At 49.0% G+C, this 19,460-nt stretch overlaps 1 protein-coding gene and 1 non-coding gene across 6 annotated transcripts in view; one reads left to right on the top strand and one right to left on the bottom strand.

Moving 5' to 3' along the window:
- Window positions 1-19,460, top strand: part of Ankmy1 (ankyrin repeat and MYND domain containing 1) — a 43,148-nt gene that overhangs the window by 4,239 nt on the left and 19,449 nt on the right. For 4 of the 5 annotated variants that reach the window (XM_006529591.4, XM_006529590.4, NM_172850.3 and 1 more), the window contains exons 4-12: window positions 2,537-2,680; window positions 9,833-10,302; window positions 11,910-12,126; window positions 12,455-12,613; window positions 13,484-13,914; window positions 14,836-15,007; window positions 16,858-16,998; window positions 17,629-17,769; window positions 19,327-19,434. In XM_006529591.4, the coding sequence (XP_006529654.1) occupies window positions 2,537-2,680; window positions 9,833-10,302; window positions 11,910-12,126; window positions 12,455-12,613; window positions 13,484-13,914; window positions 14,836-15,007; window positions 16,858-16,998; window positions 17,629-17,769; window positions 19,327-19,434 (1,983 nt within the window). Of the gene's footprint in view, window positions 1-2,227; window positions 2,297-2,536; window positions 2,681-9,832; window positions 10,303-11,909; window positions 12,127-12,454; window positions 12,614-13,483; window positions 13,915-14,835; window positions 15,008-16,857; window positions 16,999-17,628; window positions 17,770-19,326; window positions 19,435-19,460 lie in introns of those variants that run through there. The other variant, XM_017320666.2, reaches the window with a different exon arrangement.
- On the bottom strand, window positions 5,775-5,963 carry LOC115487694. Its single transcript, XR_003949324.1, has one exon. It is a non-coding gene; the product is annotated as a U2 spliceosomal RNA (small nuclear RNA).

The raw sequence follows: 19,460 nt of genomic DNA, 5'->3' as shown, positions 1-19,460 counted from the left end.
ACCTCTGCTCACTTTGGTTGGCCCTGCTCACTCTGGCCCAGATTTATTTATTATTATATCTAAGTACACTGTAGCTGTCCTCAGGCACACCAGAAGAGGGTGTCAGATCTCATTATGGGTGGTTGTGACCCACCATGTGGTTGCTGGGATTTGAACTCAGGACCTTTGGAAGAGCAGTCAGTGCTCTTACCTGATGAGCCATCTCACAGCCCCTCTCCCCACTTCTTCTACAATGTTCCCTGAGTCTTGGGAGTGGGAGATAGATTCAGGCATCCCATTTAGGGCTGAGCACTTATCAATCGCTTTGACAAGTTATGAATCTCTGCACTGACTGCTGCCCACTTTGAAAAAGAAGCTTTTCTGGCCAAGGTTGAGGGCGGCACTAATCTATACATATAAATAGTTAGAAGGTGGCTTAACAATATATTGATCTGGCAAAACAACAGTAGTAAGTTCCTTCCAGGAGAGCAAAATGTTTTAAAACTTCAAATTTCTGCAGAGACTCACATATTCCACCTTCCTGAAATTGCTTGCTGTTTAAGATTAAAATGATGGCAAGGATGCTCTCAACTATAAAATGGAAATGCACCTAAGATCCCTAGGCTATACCCAGGACCTAAGTGGAGACTTCTGGGAGGCAGGGACCCAAGACTGAGCCCATGACCACATTTGTCTGTGCTTTCTGGTATCAGTGATTGGGTAAGATGGCTCCGTATATAACAAAGGGGGATGCAGTGTGTCTGAAGCCCGGTAGGGCCACCAGGGAAGTAGTGCTTTGAAGCCTTGTGCTTGTTCTGTTTTTCTATTATGCATGACTAGGGCAGCCCAGCAGCCCTGGTGCTGCGGCCTTTCCAATCTGATGCTGCTCATGGCGTCAGGGAAGTCATGGGCTCCTCTTCTAGTCCTCTGTTCTATGGTGCGACTCTGCCTGTGGCAAGGCACAGTTTCTTTAATGTGGGGCCAAAGACTAGAGTTACCTGGTCCAGTCCTTCCTCCAGCATCTAGGCCTGATTCAAGGCCACTGATTCAAGAAACAGGAGAGGGAACAGGAATTTCTCAGCCTTGTTTCTAAAGCCCCATAAGCCCAGCTCCAGTCAGGCTATGTTGATCCAGGCAGCTGTGGCCTGGGGCAGGACAGAGGTAGGCATGCTGTGGCCATCTACTCTTTCTGGTGGGAGCATTTCAGAGCAGGGGAGTTACATGGAGGTGGAATGGGGTGGGGAGTGTATATAAATCACTGGAGGTATATTTACCTAGAGGAGAGCAATGGGGGTGGGGGGAGAGAAGTTGTTCACGATGGGGTCTTAGGGTTTCATTGCCGTGAAGAGGTATCATGACCAAGGCAACTTTTATAAAGGCAAACATTTAACTAGGGCTGAGTTACAGTTTCAGAGATTCAGTCCATTATCATCATGGAGGGAAGCATGGCAGGATGCAGGCAGACTTGATGCTGGAGGAGCCTAGAGTTCTACATCTTGATCCAAATGCAGCCAGAAGGAGACTGTCACATTGGGCATATCTTGAGCTTAGGGGACCTCAAAGCCTGCCTACACAGTAACAAACTTCCTCCAACAGGTCACACCTCCTAATAATGTCACCCCCTATGGCCTAGCATTCAAACACATGGATCTATGGGAGCCAAACCTATTCAAACCACCACAGATGGGGTCTGAGGAGAATTGAGGTGTCAAGATAGGAATAAGGGCATGAGTCCTCTAAGACCCAGAATGGGAGCCCCCAGCAGTCCTGGAAGACATGGGTATCAGGAGCCAGTTTGGGACTCCATGTTGATGGTGATGCTCGAGTGTTTGTGTCTCAAGTCTTCATCTGGCTTCTCATTTGCCCATTGTTCATGGCTTCTTTACATACCATAGCTAAGGGCTCCTGGCCCAGCATCTTCTGAGGATGGAGATGCCACCTAACAGCATACAGGACAAGTACAGAGCCTGGGGGATTGGTAACACCTTCCTTCTCTCTCCCATGTCCTTTGATATACTCACCTGACATACTTACTTGAAGGGCTCAGGCAGGACAAGGACGAGCAGAGGCTCACAATGGACCCAGTACTGAGGAGTCATCATAAATCGACCCTACTTTGTTCTCAGCCAGGCTCAGGGTCCCCCTACCAGCAAGCATCCTCCAGCCAGCTTGGCCTCTGTTACCTGATAGAGAGCTCATAGGGTGGGGTCAGGACTCCTAGGAGGGGAGAGCTCTGCCAAACCTAGAGTGGGTGCTGGCCTGGCAGCAGCTCTATGCAGTTCTGAACTTCCCAAGCTAGTCCAACCCACAGCAGAGGGTAGGGAAGGTGAACTCGTGGGCTGGCTGCCTGGAGACCTCTCTGGGTATTCTGAGTGACCAATGCCAGTTATCACATTGGCTACCTGGACTAAAAGAAGTCTTGTGTCTGGGTTCCCAAGAGGCCTATCACAGCCTTGTAGTCCTCATTCAGCCAGGTGTTGTAGCCTGGCTTAGCAGTCACCTACAAAGGTAATACCCCCTCTTCGATAGGAGGCTCATGGACCTCTCCTCTCCATAGGCCTACCATGGGCAGTTTTACCGGGACCATTTCCATGGCCTGGGCACCTACACGTGGCCGGATGGCTCCAGCTTCACAGGCACGTTTTATCTCAGCCAACGAGAAGGCTACGGGACCATGCACACAAAAACAATGTTATTCCAGGTGAGGAGATGCCGTGATCACATGATAGGCGGGACTGCCCATGTGTTCACGAGGGTCTGGCTGCTGTGTGTTCACTCGAGGGGCAGGGTTGCCATGTGTTTATATGAGGGGAGAGGCTGCTGTGTGAACACATATATGAGGAGTGGGGCGCTGTGTGCTCATGGGAGGATAGTACCACAGTGTGTGTATGTCTGGAGGGGCCTCTGTGTGTTTAGGTGAGGAGTGGGTGCAGCTATTATCTAGGACACTAGAGAAAAAGATATTCAGGCTTTGGGAAAGTTAAAACAGAGGTAGCTTTCTCATTTTAGTGACTATAATACTAATAATAAGGATCTAAATAAAAAAATGAGAATGTGCCGGGCGTGGTGGCGCACACCTTTAATCCCAGCACTCGGGAGGCAGAGGCAGGCAGATTTCTGAGTTTGAGGCCAGCCTGGTCTACAAAGTGAATTCCAGGACAGCCAGGGCTACACAGAGAAACCCTGTCTCAAAAAACAAACCAAAAAAATGTACCATGAATACTTATTTTTAATATATGAAATAGCTCTTTCTTATACATATTATTTAAAATTTGCCTTTTTCCCCACCCCTTAATTTATATATACATATACTTCACAATTATATGCAATCATATATTAGAAAGTTTTGAAAGTTTCAATGAGTGTAGGTTTGTGTGCTCTGGGTACTGAATGACTCCCTCCCCCATATCTGGGCCCCATGCCTTTGTAGTAAGTGTTCCCTCCAGTTAGCCATGGCTGCCCTGCTGCCTGTAATTGGGCCTTTGCTTGAGAGGGCCACAAGGTGGCGCCCTGCAGAGCCATTCTGTGTCTTCCTCTTGGCCTGCAAGGCAGATCCAGCTCCATAGCCCATGTGCCTGTTGTTTCTTTGGTTATTGAAGTCTCTGTGATGTGGAATCACCACAGCTTAACTGAAAGAGCTTTAGACTGTTTCCTGTTTGGGTCGACTGTGAATAAAGCCGCTATGCACACACGTTTAGTTGGATTTTGTGTGTTCATGTAAACAGTAAATGCGTGGTTTTCGTTTCTCTGGGAAAACTTGTAAGTGTAGTCTGAGGGCCATGTGTTGGGGTGCTTCCCTTCTCTGATGTTTGTCCTGACCAATGGATGCAGGGTGGCAGTCTGCATCCTTGTGATCCCTGCTACACTCCCAGCCCCCCCCCCCCCTTTTACTTATTTTGAGATAGCGTCTGATCAAACCGCAGAGTCTAGCCTTGAACTCACTGGGTAACCCAGGCAGGTCTCAACTTTGCAATCTTCCTGCCCAGCTTCCCAAATAGCTGGGGTTACAGGCTATTATCTACATGCCTACCAACTTTATAGTCTTCTTCTTCTTTTTTCTAAAACCTGTTTGTTCATGTGGAGGTCAGAGAACAACTTTGTGGAGTTGGTTCCACGTTTACATTGGTTTGCAGAATGGACTTCTGGACAGTAGGTTTGCATAGCAAGTCTCTATCTGCTGAACCTCTCATCCACACAAGGCTAACTTTTGTTTTTTCTAAATAAATTCCTCTCCTCTCCTCCCCTCCCCTCCCCTCTCCTCCCCTCCCCTCCCCTCCCCTCCCCTCCCCTCCCCTCCCCTCCTCTCCTCTCCTCTCCTCTCTCCCCCCCACCTCTCTCTCCATCCTGAAGACCGCATGACCACAGTTTGTTTCCCCAAGTCCCTCACTCCCCACCTCCCCTCTGACTTCCCCCATTCATTCCTCCTCCATTTCTCTTCAGAAAAAGGTGGATCTTCCATGGATAGCAATTAACCATTGCAAATCAAGTTTCAGTAAGCCTAGGTACCTCCCCTCATACTGAGGCTAGAGGAGGTGACCCCGAAGGAAAGGGTACCTAAAACAGGCAAAAGAATCAGAGGCAGCCCCTGATCTCACTGTTAGGAGTCCCACAAGAAGACCAGGCTACAAAACTGTAACCTCTGTGCAGAGGGCCAAGGCCAACTCCCAAGTGCATTTCAACAGCTGCTGACTGACCACAGTATCTTCCTGACTCACAGACGTTTGCTGTTTGTATTATTTTAAGTTGAATATAAAGTTTTTGTTTTTTATTTATTATCCTTTTGTCTGTTGACTCTGCCGGTGGTTGAACTTGGTAAGTTAGAATGTCTCAGCACCATTGAAGAAATTTAAAATGACTCCTTACAGTTTCAGCTTTATTACTCTGAGACCATGTTATTTCTTTTATAGGTAGATTTTTTTAGATTCATTACATGTCCCTGGTATTTGTTTTATGCCCTTTTATTATAATAAGCTGATGTACCCTTTTTCAAAAATAATCGCTTCAGACCAGGTTTAGTCCCAGCACTTGGGAGGCAGAGGCAGGTATATCTCTATGAATTGAAAGCTAGCCTGGTCTATATAGCAAGCTCAAGGACAGCCAGAGCTATATATAGAGACTCAGTCTCAAAAACGAATAAATGAAAAAAAATAAAATAAACAAAAACCCTCTTCACTGTTTTATGACCCAACGTCTAATTTTAATGTTAATAAAGTTATATAAATTTGGGGATATTATTTTCACTGTGTCGTGCCTGTCACCATAATTTTAAATACTTTTGGCAGTGCTGGAGTGGAGCCCAGGGCCATGCACATGCTAGGATACACATGCTAGGATACACATGCTAGGATACACATGCTAGGATACACATGCTAGGATACACATGCTAGGATACACATGCTAGGATACACATGCTAGGATACACATGCTAGGATACACATGCTAGGATACACATGCTAGGATACACATGCTAGGATACACATGCTAGGATACACATGCTAGGATACACATGCTAGGATTATGCTCTCCTGAGCTACACCCTTAGCTCCCATAGATCAGACCACAAAGATTTTTTTTAAAGGGGGAAAAAAAAAGCAAGATATCTGAAGAGCTTTGACTGTCAGTTATATTTAAAAGTGATATTTTGGAAAGATTGAACTAAATACAAATTCTATAGTAAGATGAATTCTCCCTCAGGACAAGAGATGTAGCCTGTTTGGCAGAATGCTTTTGGAGCATCCACAAAGCTCCGAGTGTGATCAGCAACACAGCATGAGCCAGTGTGGCAGGGCATGCCTGCTGTCTACATGATGTTCTCAGGAGGACCGGCAGGCTAAGCTCATTCCTGGACACTTATTTCAAGGCGAGCCTGGGATATATGAGACCCTGTCTTGAAAAAAATTAGAATTCTACACAATTTTTTACTTGCTGTAGTGTGGCTACTAGAAAATCTACACTTGATCTTAGCCAAAAGGCAGAGAAGCGATGCTACTAGAAAATCTAAGCTCATGTGTTTTTAGCTCATGGTTTCTCATCTGCTTTTGATGAGGTGTGCCAGTGTTAGTAGACACAAATTTGGATGAAGCCTGCTGCCTTGTGTGTACTATTCTGACTTCACTATCCAACATTCCCCTCTCTCTTTTCTCAATCCCTTCATTTGGATTGGCAGAATATTGAAAAAAACCATCTCCCTCCATTATTATAAGAGCATTACACTCTATCCTTTTCGGATGCCCCACAGCATTACAGTACAAGACAAGGTCTCAGTTTGAAAATTGCAAGACTGAGTGTAGACTATTTCAACTCCATTTTCCTACTTTGAGTTATATACTGTTTTAATAACTATGGAAAGCACACATTTCCATATTTTGGACAGCATATCAGGAGATGAGTGTTTTGTTGTTCCTTTTCTACATCGTTCTTTAGGGCACAGATTTTTTGAGACTCTTGTATTTCTGTGTTCCACTTGGTTTTATTATAGAGAAGTGCTCCACTGTGCAGATATCACATGGTTTTGCTGTTGTTTTGTTTGTTTGCTATTAATTCACTGATAGACGTTCTTTTGAGATCTTTTGAATTTTTGGTTACTGCAAACCACTAAGAACAGTTGCCTCTCAGTCTTCATGCAGGCACATGTGTGTGTTCATTGTTAAAAATACCTAAGAACGAGGGTGCTAGTTACAATGGTAAGTGTGCAGTGAGTTACAATGGTAAGTGTGCAATCAGTTACAATGGTACGTAAACGTGTGTAGTGAGTTACAATGTTAAGTGTGCAATCAGTTACAATGGTAAGTGTGCAATCAGTTACAATGGTAAGTATGCAGTGAGTTACAATGGTAAGTGTTCAGTAAGTTACAGTGGTAAGTTGCAGTGAGTTACAATGGTAAGTGTGCAGTGAGTTACAATGGTAAGTGTGCAGTGAGTTACAATGGTAAGTGTGCAGTGAGTTACAATGGTAAGTGTGCAGTGAGTTACAATGGTAAGTGTGCAATCAGTTACAATGGTACATAAATGTGTGTAGTGAGTTACAATGGTAAGTGTGCAGTGAGTTACAATGGTAAGTGTGCAATCAGTTACAATGGTAAGTGTGCAATCAGTTACAATGGTAAGTATACAGTGAGTTACAATGGTAAGTATGCAGTGAATTACAATGGTAAGTGTTCAGTGAGTTACAGTGGTAAGTTGCAGTGAGTTACAATGGTAAGTGTGCAGTGAGTTACAATGGTAAGTGTGCAATCAGTTACAATGGTAAGTGTGCAATCAGTTACAATGGTAAGTATGCAGTGAGTTACAATGGTAGGTATGCAGTGAATTACAATGGTAAGTGTTCAGTGAGTTACAGTGGTAAGTGTGCAGTGAGTTACAATGTTAAGTGTGCAATCAGTTACAATGGTAAGTGTGCAGTGAGTTACAATGGTAAGTATGCAGTGAGTTACAATGGTAAGTGTGCAATCAGTTACAATGGTAAGTGTGCAGTGAGTTACAGTGGTAAGTGTGCAGTGAGTTACAATGGTAAGTATGCAGTGAGTTACAATGGTAAGTGTGCAATCAGTTACAATGGTAAGTGTGCAATCAGTTACAATGGTAAGTGTGCAATCAGTTACAATGGTAAGTGTGCAGTGAGTTACAGTGGTAAGTGTGCAGTGAGTTACAATGGTAAGTATGCAGTGAGTTACAATGGTAAGTGTGCAATCAGTTACAATGGTAAGTGTGCAGTGAGTTACAGTGGTAAGTGTGCAGTGAGTTACAGTGGTAAGTGTGCAATCAGTTTCAGTGGTAAGTGTGCAATCAGTTACAGTGGTAAGTGTGCAATCAGTTTCAATGGTAAATGTGCAATCAGTTTCATAAGACCACTCCAAGCTGCCAAGTGGCCATGCCATTTCAGCCATCAATAAAGGGACTGCCGTGACTCCAGGTTCTCCTCAGCACATGGCATGTCGGTCTTTTTGACATTAGTATCTGTGGGCACATTGTGGCATCTCTTTGTGATTCGAGCTTGGAGCACTTTGGTGGCAGGTAATGCTGATTCTCATTCTTGTCTGTTGTCTGTCTGTGTGCAATCAGTTACAGTGAATTGTCTGCATATATGTTTAGTGTTCATATGCTAGTGTTTATGTTACTATGGTTAAAGAGCTCTTTATGCTAACTCTGCCATATGAGTGTTTATCAGTAATACAATTTGAAATCAGCCCTCAGCCCTGTGGTGTCTTTCCTCATCTGTGTCCTTTGAAGAATAAATTTAATGCAATTAACATTAAGCGTAGGACTTGTGTGTACTAGGCAAGCGCTGTGCCAGTGAGCTACGCCCACAGTCCTCTATTTAGCTTTGTATTTTGAGAGAGGGTCTTACTGACTCGCCCTGGCTGACCTGGAACTCACTCTGCAGTAAAGTTTCATCTTGAATATGTAGTCCCCCTTGCTGTAGCCCTGGAGTGGCTGGGAATACAAGTCTATTTTGTTGCGAGGTGCCAACCTGTGACTTCAATGACCCTTGGATTATCTTCTTGAGTTGCTTTCTACCAATAGAGCTGCTGAGTCTTGAGCAAGAGCACTTGTGGGACACACATACACACACACACACACACACACACACACACACACACACACACCTTTTTTCCCCCTGGAGTGCCTCTTTCCTTATAGTCCTTGTCTTCCGTGGCTTTCCAGTTTCTCTTCCTGGCCCATGTGCTCTTGTAGCTTCCTACCTAAGTGTCTCTTGAGCTTCCCAGAGAAAGTGTTACCTCCTTGCTAGGCCCATCAAGCCTACAGACCACCACCCAGCGACCTCCAGGCATCTTTTGATGCCAGTTTAGAAGGCACATGCCTTTCGGGAAGCTAGGGCTTTGCTTTGACTCCTGCACCAGACCAGAGCTCCATCTTGTTGAGATCCTTCTCTGCATCCCCAAGGCAAGTGGTGACGGAAGCACTCGGAAAGGTCTAGAAACCGAACTGTCCCTTGGGAGATCATAGAAAGCAAAGGGCAGTCCCTCTCCTCTTCTTTCTGCTCTCCTCTTCTCCACTCTGCTTTTCCCCCCTCCTATCCTCCTTCCCCTCTTAGCTCATACCCATGGGGGCTGGGTGCATCGCTTCATGAGAGCAAACCAGTGAGCACAACCTGCCAGAGTAGAGGGAGTTTGCTACTTTCAGTGAGCGAGGAGTCTTTGGAGCATAGATTCCCTCAGCTAATTGAATGGGAGAGGGAGGGCTGATGCAAATCCCCACTGGAAGACTCCGTTCCATGCATGCACCCATGGACACACTCACCTCTAAGTCGTGAAAAAGGCAGTTCAGAAAAAGGCAGAGCCACATACTCTGAGAGGGAGGGGGCATCTTTTGATGCCAGTTAAGGTCACAAGGAACAAAGTCTACTGTAGGGCTAGAGTGAATCAGAATGACAAATGGGGTGGGGCTGGTCCTAGTAAACTTTTCTGAAGGAGTCTGTCTGAAATCAACCAATAAAAAGGCTTTGAATTTTGAATGTTCACTGAGTGCAACAAAGCAGGCAGCCATTTCCCTGTCCTCATAAGCACGGATGCGTGTAAGAAAAACTGCCTGCCTAGCAGCTAACTCCAGGGCTGCAGAGGTCTCTAGGAGATGAGCATCCCTGCATGTCTCCATCACAGCCTCAACTGGCAGCCCTTGGTCATGCCCTCAGCTGAGAGAGGCTGTTCCCACCCCTGCCCTTTGTCTTCCAAAGTTGCACAGTTTGAGTGCCTCACATACCTCACACCTCAGTCTGTGGAGCGGATGAGTACTTCTCTCAGGAGTACATTTTCCTCTGCTGATTTTAGGAAACTGTCACCTGGTAGAAAGCCTGACTGAGTGTCTTTTCTGGCCCCGTGGGCTCCCCTTGCAGGGATTGTACAAAGAGGACCAGAGATTTGGGCCGGGCATCGAGACCTACCCTGATGGCAGTCAGGATGTTGGCCTGTGGTTCCGTGAGTACCTCCTCAAGCTGTGCACCAGGGTTCCCAGCGGTTTCTCCTTGGTAAACTACCCCGAATTCTTGGCCTTCCTCACAAAATCGAGAAGGAGACTTGATCTCTCAGATGAGAAGGTGGAGTTGGGTCTTTCTGAGGAGCAGGACCCCTTCTTCTATGACTATAAACAGTATCTCCTGAATGATGAACTAAAGCTGCCTCCAGAGATGCACGTCTATTCGACCGACAACAGTCACCTGCCCATGACCGACTCCCTGCGCCAAGAGCTAGATGACCACATCTTCATGAATGAGATCCCTCCGTTCATTGAGGACGAAGAACCCTGGCTCATAACAAACGAGACTCCTTTGTTGGTCAAAATCCAGAAGCAAACTTACAAGTTCAGGTGATCTTCAATTTTGTCCCCTCACTGAATAAGGAATCCCTTTCAGGGAGAGTTCTTATGTTTTCCACTGCACGGCTGTAGCTAAGGGCCTGAGTACCATTTAGTATTGCTTGTTGGATGAATGTGAACACACAGCATTTGCTTTAGTGACTCAGCCCTTCCCGTGCTGAGAGACCAGACAGGTACCCTGAGAGGAGGGAGCCAGGCAGAGACGTGAGGCATCTGTGTCTCGGAACTAGAGCAGACCACTGCAGGGGATATCCCTTCAGATAAACTCCTGAGGTTAAACCTTGGTTTTTGGACCTGTGTGCCTTCCGTTTTCCTTAGGCCAGAGCTTGTATTCTTTAAGGCAAGGTTCCTATCTGCTAGTAGAAGTTCTGTGAGTCAAGTCCCTGTGCATACCAACACAACAAAAGAGATAGCTATTTTCAATACTTGTTAATGAAGGGTCTGACATAGAGCCAAGGGTAGAATTCAGGGAAGGAATGGGGCCTGAAAACTGGTTAGACCTTTGACCTTTCCAAGGAAAGCCATGGAAACTTGCACTGCCCACCATATTTGAAGATACCCTGGGGTATGGATGGTGTGCTGGGAAAATCAGCAGCCACCTGGGGAAAACTGTTAACCCTAAAAGTTTAATACTCAAGAATCTTCTACAATTCTTACATCCTTAAACATGGCCTGCAGATGCCAGTGGACATTTTAGAATTAATTGATGGGCGCCAATGACTTTTCCATTTATCTACTCATCCATCCATCTATCCACCCATCCATCCACCTATACACCTTCTTTCCTGACCCATCAATCAGTTCATTCATTCACCCACTCATCTATCCTTTCACCCGGGCAACCACACTTACATCTATCCACCCATCTACCCATCCATCTATTCACTCTCTGTACCCACTTACCCTCTCCATCTACACTGCCGTGCCTATCTTCCAGTCCATTCCACCCACGAATTCCCTCATATGCCCGTGCATTCCCTCATGCACCCATGCATCCAACCCACCCACCCACCCATCCATCCACCTATGCCATGCATCCATGGTGCAGCCATCAACTGTGCTCATAATCATTGATAACTATTGAATGAATAAACCCATGAGTTCTTGATTGTGAATGGCATTCTGAGCACACAGAAAACTCCATTGTTGCGTGATGACCCTGGGCTAGGGGCCATGCTTTTCTCTACTCCAACAGAAAGCAAATGAGTAGAAGGTGGGATGTGTGTGCTTGGCTCTGAGCAAGTGGGGCCGTGTGTACGCCAGCTTTCTGCTCACTCAGGGTTCTGCTGTTGAGAGCAGGAGGAGTCAGACATGTATAAGGATTAGTTGTAGTTCTCGCTGAACACTTTATCTCTAGATCACATGTCTCCTTTGCTGGGTATTCCATCCTGATTGTAACTGACTGGCAGAGTAGCCATTGGGGCTGAGGGTGATAAAGGAGTGGTAGAGAATAGAGAGCCCAAGACTGGGAGCAGAATTCTGGTGGGTCAGAGGAATGAAGGGTGGAGGGAGATAGCTCCTTTTGGGTTCTTTGTCATGGAAGGTATTGGGCTATCCAGATTCTAGTCCAATACCAGCGAAGCATGTTGTATTGCCAGGAACAAGGATGCTCATACCAGCTGGAACATACCTGCCATCCTGGAGGGGAACCGCAGCAGGTTTGGGCCCAGCGGCCCCAAGGAGCAGATTTCCAAGAAGATGATCATGAAGGCTGAGGAAGGGGACTATAACTGGATTTTTGGAATCTTGAGGGACAACCTTGCCTGTGCTGACGTGGCTGACTCCAAGGGTTACACTGTGCTGGCCGCTGCGGCAGTAAGTCCTTTTTGTGTAGGAACACTGGCCTGTGGGCTGCCTCTGGTGGTCCACTCTAACAGGGACTGTCCTCGGAGTCCTCGGAGTGGTCCGTTTATTTCTTCATCACAAACCTGAGTGTCCTTTCAACAAGGCTGAGCATGCGTACTGTGTGTGTCCTGCTCATTGCAGCCTTGATGCATGTGCATGTGCTTGTGTGTGCGCGCGCGTGTGTGTGTGTGTGTGTGTGTGTGTGTGTGTGTGTGCGTGGGAAGCATGGACGGTGGGTGGCCCTCCTCTGTCTGCTGAGGGCTATCTCCTGTGTTCATGTCTGTCCTTGCCTCTCCAGATGCATTCTCACCTGGACATTGTGAACCTTCTCCTGGATTTCGGCGCTGACGTGAACAAGCGCTCGGACGAGGGCATCACGCCCCTCAGTATGTGCTTCCTCCAGTATTATCCCTGCAAATCCTTCCACCCCAACATTGCTGAGAGGACCCTGCTTCAGGTCAGCCCCGTTGACCACTACAGCACCATCACCTGCCATACATCCTCCTGGCTATCTACCTAAATGGCCACAGCTCCCTCCCTGATGTGTGAACCAGGGCTACACATGGGGAATGGAAAGATAAGGCTAGTGGGGCAGAGGGTCAGAAGAGAGTGCCTGGGAACTCCCAGAAGCATCCTGAGCCATTCCATGTGGACCAAGGGGTGTGTGTCCCCTATGAGCCGCCATGTGCACAACAGCCTGGGGTCTGAGACGTGCCTCCCCACTTCAGCATGCTGGAAAGGGCAGTGTGGCTAGGGAAGGGTAGAGAATCCACATGTCTAACAGACTCCTAACCATGTGGAGGTCTTCAGGACAGGGGCTTCTCTTTGAGAGCCAAGGTGCCTGAGGACAGAGGACAGGGGAACCAGCACTACCGGACAGAAATATAATTTAAGCTGTAACACAAGGCATGCATATATAATTAAAATTTTTCAGTAGTCATATTAAAAAGAGAAAGCAGGGAAACTAATTTTAACAGTGTAGTTTTATTTAGCATGGAGCATGCAATACAGGCCCTGCCCTGTGTGCACAAAAGAACAAGAGTGGGTCGTCTCACCAGCAGCTCCTCCTTGGCTTCTACAACAATGCCCGGTTCTAGATAGAGCACACTGTGTAGGCTCAGGAGGCACAGGTGGCATGGTAAGCCCTGACAAGTGGCAGCTTGCTTCTGGTATGGGGCAGTGACTTCAGAATTGTCCCTGCCCCGGCAAAGGTGTGTAAACTGTGAAGGAACTCTGTGCCGCCACTCAGGTTCTTCCAGGGGCTGCTATGGAGAGAAGAGCTGCAGCCCCTTCTCCTAATGAGACCTTTTTTGGTGCTTTGCCATAGGAATCTCCTAAATCCTTGGTCACCCCCAAAATTTCATTCTTGCTTGCGGATGCAAACATAGATTATCTCTACGATGTGGGCATGCCCATAGCAGGTGGAGATGAATTGAAGACAAGCAGCCTGGATGACTCCCTGGCCTCCATGCAAACCCCGGAGTCCAGCAACATGCTTCACAAGGAAGAAGTCTCCCCAGTGAAGACTGTCAGCACTGACGTAGAGAAAGAGTCTGAGGGAGCGGCAGAAAATGTGGACGCTAGCACCTTGTACAGCGTCGATACAAATTTCGAGTCTACCAAGTGCCTGCGGAACTACACTATTAATGTCTCGAGGGACATCATGGAGAAGAGTGCCCAGGCCTACAGTTCATTGCCACAGCACCCCTGCTTCCCATACAAAGGGACCGTGAGGAAAATGGCACAGTCCATGGTCGAGTAAGTCACTGATATTCTATGGCAGGGATGGAGGATGGCTTCCAGGATGAGTCGCGTTCAGTGGGTACCCATCACAGCGCTGCACCACCGCTAGGAGCAGTCTTCTTGAATTTGTGATGGCTGGTCTTAACATCAACTTGACACAAGCTAGAGTCATTTGGGAGGGAGGGACCTCAACTGAGAAGATGCCCCCAAAAGATTGGGCTGTGGTAAGCCTGGGGTGTGATGGCTGACGTGAAAGGACCCAGATCACTAAGGGTGGTGTCACCCCTGGGCTGGCGGTCTTGGGTTCTGTAGGAAAGCAGGCTGAGCAATCCATGGGGAGAGTGCCAGTAAGCAGCACTCCTCCATGGCCTCTGCATCAGCTCCTGCCTCCAGGTTCCTGCCTGCTTAAGCTCCTACCCTTACTTCCCCCAATGATGAACCTGGAAGGGTAAAATAAAATAAAATAAACCCTTTCCTTCCCGAGTTGCCTTTTGTCATAGTGTTTTGTCACACTAAAAGAAACCCTAAGACAGCATCCTTGCAAGGGCACTATTTGATGGGGCTGCATTCTCAACAGGCGGCCAGTGTGTGGTATGTGTGTAGCTACATCCACCTCACTGTCTGGCACGCACCCTAGGAGGGGCTAGTGCCCATCTCAGTGAGGTTAAGTGACCCATTCTTGGCTGAAGTCCTGCAGGACCACAGCTGAGGTTGACTGGGGCAGCCCGCACAGGGAGGTTTGTTGTTAGCCATGCTTCTGAGCCTCCCAGGGAGAGGAACAGGGCCTCCTTGGGTAGGTTGCCCTTGGAGCAGGTTCTTCCTGGGCAGGAAGACTAGGTACTGGGTACAAGGCGTTTGTGTTGTCAGCACCCCTCATCCCTTGCTTAGAGGATCCTGTCCCTCCCTCCTGTGACCCTGCCCTTCTGGTCCCTACAGACGCAGAAACCGTTGGATGACCATCACATTGCTGCTCCGCAGAGGTGCCGATCCTAACCTGTGTCAAGTGCCCATGCAGGCTCTGTTTCTCGCCGTGAAGGCTGGGGATGTGGAAGGGGTGAGGCTGCTACTGATGAGTGGGGCCCAGACGGACATTCAGTTTCCTCCACAGGTAGGAAACAACTTGGCCACAACTTGGCAGCAGCAAGATGGATGTGGGGCACACACAGACTCCCAAGTCCCTCTTCACAGAAGCCCATAGCTCCCCAGAGCCAGCAGTAGAGCTGATTCACCCTCCTGTAAACACCTGATGTGTGAGGTGTTAGCAACACCACAGGAGGGAGGTGGCCTACCGCTGAGGTGGCCTTCCGGTGAGGTTTCATGGTGTCAGCAGATATGGTTCCGAAGCTGCACTATCTCTCTCTCACAGTGCACCATGACACGTCTAGTGTTCTAATGCATTCCCTTCCCTGTATCTGAAATAAGTGTAAGACAAGGGCGTATGAGGGGAAGCCAAGGGCAGACCCACCCTCCTTCACAGTGACGTCAGCTTTATGGAGAGACAGGAAGAACTGAAAGAAACTGTGTTTGAATCCCTAAATCCAGCCAGCAAAAACCAAGCCTGGGTTTCCTGCCCACCTGTCTGTTTCCATGTCTCCCTTTGACTAAAGTCTGTGTCCCTTCTGTCTTGCACTGTTGCTGTCCACGGTGGAAGCCAGTGGTCTATTCGGCACTCTCAGGCACCAGTTACTCCCCATTTGAGCTAGGCTCACCTCTTGGGGAACATGTCTGACAAGCACATTGCTCTCAACACATAAACCTGCGTGTGGTGCTGGAACACCGAAGATGGAAACTCAGAGCTGCTACAGAGGTTCTTGGACTCCCTCGGCTTCAGGACTCAGTTTGTCTAAACCTTGCTCATCCCCATACCACATACCACAGTTTCCTCAGTCACAGATAGCACACTACCTCAACCCCCAATGTCCCTGGAAGCCCCCCTCCCGCCCCATGCCAGGCCTTGTGCCCTAAGGAGAAGGTCAAGGTGAGGCTGGGCTCCCTGCACAGTTCCCATCTGACCCCAGCATCCCTTGTTGGGCTGCCCTATGAGACCAGGTAAAGAATATCACCTCGCCATGGCTCAGTGGTCTCAGCTGCACTGTGTCCCTTTGTCGGAACTCTGATGGTGGTTCAGATCTCAGCAGTGGCAGGAGTTTGCCCCAAGCTGTGTGCTGTGTAGAGTTTGCCCCAGGTTCCAGTGTTGGAATATTCCCCTGTGCAACACATCCCCTCCTGGTGAGCTCTTTCTGCTTTCTAGGCTAACCACACCCTGCCTTCAGGGAGTTCTCCAGCCTGCTTTTCTCCAGGGACACTTTCCTATCTGAGTGAGGTCACACTGAACTGGGCTGGGGACAAGTGGAGCATATCTTCCTAGCCACAGCCTGGCTGCCCTGACTGGCTTCTCTTAGCTGCTGGTATTCACTCTGAGAGCAGGGTTCCCATGACCACAAGCTGCTGGAGCTCAGAGACAGTCCATCAGGAACCATCTTCAGAGAGAGGGGGAGAGGGATGCCGTGGGGACAATCAGAAGGCTGGTCAGGAGCTATGTGGCTATTAGGTGGTAGTATCTGAGCCAGGTCCTGGAAGGGACAGGGAGGTGCTACTCTTAGAGGATAGTGTCAGACAGATGGCCTAGAATCAACTGGCTTCAAGCCAAGCATTCACAGCTGTGGCCCTGGATGCCTGTGGGTTACCCGGACACCTGTGGGTTACCCGGACACCTGTGGGTTACCTGGCACATTGAGAGCATTCAGTCCATTTGTTGTTCGTGCCCTCCTGGGCCTTCTGGTCCTGCACCCATGATGCCGGTGTGAAGGAGATGGTGCTGCGGTTACCTGAAATTGTTGCAGTAGCCTATGCATCCTCTCATCTGCTCAGGCAGCAAGGACCCTGACATTAACCCTAACCTAACCTCACCTGCCTGGCTGCAGGTTGGGCTTCACCCTTACCACGCTTCCTCTGCAGTTGCAGTCCCTGACCCCGCTCCACATCGCAGTCTCCCTTCCCGGGGAGGAGGGCGTGAAGATCACTGAGCTGCTGCTCCACGTGATCACTAACGTGGACGCCAAGGCAGCGGACGAGGACTACGTGTACAAAGGTGGCAAGGTGCGGCTCTGTATGGACCTGTAGCTGTGCCTACTGACAAGGGGCTTGGGGTGGTACAAAGCAACTCATATGTAGGCTCTGACCACTGTGCTCCTGGCCATAGCCACTTCTGGTGTGGGCAGGCCAGGTGGGTCAGCACCAAACCGTGGCCATGGGAGGAAGTAAGGGCTGGGGATGTAGCCAGGCATGGATGTAGCCAGCCTTTAATTCCTAATACTCAGGAGGCAGAGGTGGGTAAACCTTTGTGAGTTCTAGCAGAGTCTACTTGGTAAGTTCCATAGAGAGACCCTGTCTCCAAAAGTGGGAGGGGCTGGGGATGTGGCTCAAATGGTTTAGTGGTTTCCAAGTATGCAGGAAGCCCTGGATTTCATTCTTCAGTACAACACAACAACAACACAAAAACAACAACAACACAAAAACACTGCTACCACCACAGTAAAACAGGTTTGGTGGTGCTTGCCTTTGAGTCTAGAGGCCCTTTTGAGTGTTGTGGAATTCTCAGTGACTTGAAGAATTCTGAGGCCTGTGTGTGGAGGGTTGTGGGAAGATAGTCCACATCTGTAGTCTGCAAGTAGGCACTCTGGGGAGAGGGACACACAGGACCTGACTCAAGCCTTGTGTTTCCCACAGGCTGATCTCCTGCCCTCAAGCCTGAAGCTCAACAATGAGCCGGGCCCACCCAAGAGCTTCTACTCCACACACACATTCATCCCAGAGGAGGGAGGGCGCACAGCTCTGCATGTGGCCTGTGAGAGAGAGGACAACAAGAAGGTGAGCAGCCATGGGGCCCTGACCTGGGTTGGCTGGTTTGTCACAGAGAGGAGTGTGACAGTGGGGGGGAAGGGACGGGCTGAGTCCTGAGCCTAAGGGACTGTAGGCCAGGCAAGAGCTGCATTCAAACGTGATGTTTGTGTGTGTGTGTGTGTGTGTTTCACCTGTAAGTTGGGATTCGTGCATCCATGTATCTACATGAGTGGGTATTGGGATGTGCATGTATCTACATGAATGGGTATTGGGATGTGCATGCTTGGGTACTGCATCGGGTACTCTTGTGTCTCTGTGGTAGACCTAGACAGGAGATGGAAGCTCTGGTGTGAGTGGGCCCCCCTCGTCACAACTTGAGAAGTTGGCTTCTCAAGGTGGGAGTCGCGGCTGCTGCAGCCAGGCCACGGATTCTGAAGCTGCTGCAGTGGATTTTCCAAATCTACCATATTCCAAGTGGAGTTGAACTCTGTCGGAGCGTGAATGGAAACCATGAATAGGGCCCATGAGTACTCCAGCACTGACATGCCCTTTAGCCATGCATGGACCCACTTCTGGCTTGGCCTGAAGGTCTTGTGTTCTGTAGCCCCACCAAGCTTCAAACGTATAATCTTTCGCCCCAGCCTCCTAAGTGCTGGAATTACAGCTGTCCACCACCACACCCAGCTGGAATTTATTGAACAAAAGCCATGTCCCAACCCCCAGCCATCCTCTTGCCGTCACTGCCCTGTAGCTACTTAGCTCCCATGAACCTGAGGACTCAGTCCGAGCTCGGCCTGTATAGGAACTGCCCAGAGAAGACTGAGTGGCCAGGGCAAGGTCAAGGAATTGGGAGGCTGGGGGTGGGGGGAGTTCCAGGGTACAAATGCAGGATTATAGGTAATGTTGGAGGGGGTGGGAAGGAGGAGAGAGGCAGTGACTGACCCATCAGATCACAGCTTCCTTAGAAGGAAGAGAAGGAGCTAGGCACAGGGTCCCACCATTCCCACCAGAACCCCAGAGGGCAGCTGGGAAACCATGCTGGGGACAGGGGTGGTAGCTGAAGCTGCAGCAAAGGGGCTGGGGAAGGAGATTGGTCCTAGCTCCTAGGATTTGTCACGTCCCAAGGGTGTAGCCTCCGCAGAGCATACAGGGCAGCTAGAGAGGAGTCCTGGCAGCAGTGGGAATAGAGAGGCCACTGGTCACCAGCAGGGCGGGGGGAAGAGGCTCGCAAGTAGTCCCAGCCGAAGGAACTTCCCTCCATTATCCCTGTAACAGGTCAGGGCCTTGTGTGTGGCCATCACAGTGTGCTAGCATCACTGTCCTTTGTCCTTTGAAAGCATATGTCCAGCAATTTATTCACTGGCGCCTTTCCTGTTTTGAATGTTTGGAATCTGACTGAAGCTCCTCCGTCTCCCCCACCCCATGTCCCTGTCTGGAGTCTCTGCTTAGGTGGTGCTGGCGCAAGGAGCAGACAGTTGAGTGGTTGGCTTGGTTTTGAAAGTGTCAATTGTGTCCTTGGCAGCATGTCCAGGCTCCTGGGGGTGGTGCCTCTGACTCCATATGCTTCTGCCTTTCTTCCTGCAGTGTGCCAGGGACATCGTGCGGCTCCTTCTGTCCCACAGAGCGAATCCAAACGTGCTGTGGAGCGGCCACTCCCCGCTCTCGCTGGCCATTGCCAGTGGGAATGACCTGGTGAGCTTCTCTCTACCCACGAGTCT

The sequence above is a fragment of the Mus musculus genome, chromosome 1 (genome assembly GCF_000001635.26).
Source record: "Mus musculus strain C57BL/6J chromosome 1, GRCm38.p6 C57BL/6J".
NCBI lineage: Eukaryota > Metazoa > Chordata > Mammalia > Rodentia > Muridae > Mus > Mus musculus.
Note: the sequence above shows the minus strand (reverse complement) of the source record. Positions and strands in the feature narration are given on the sequence as shown.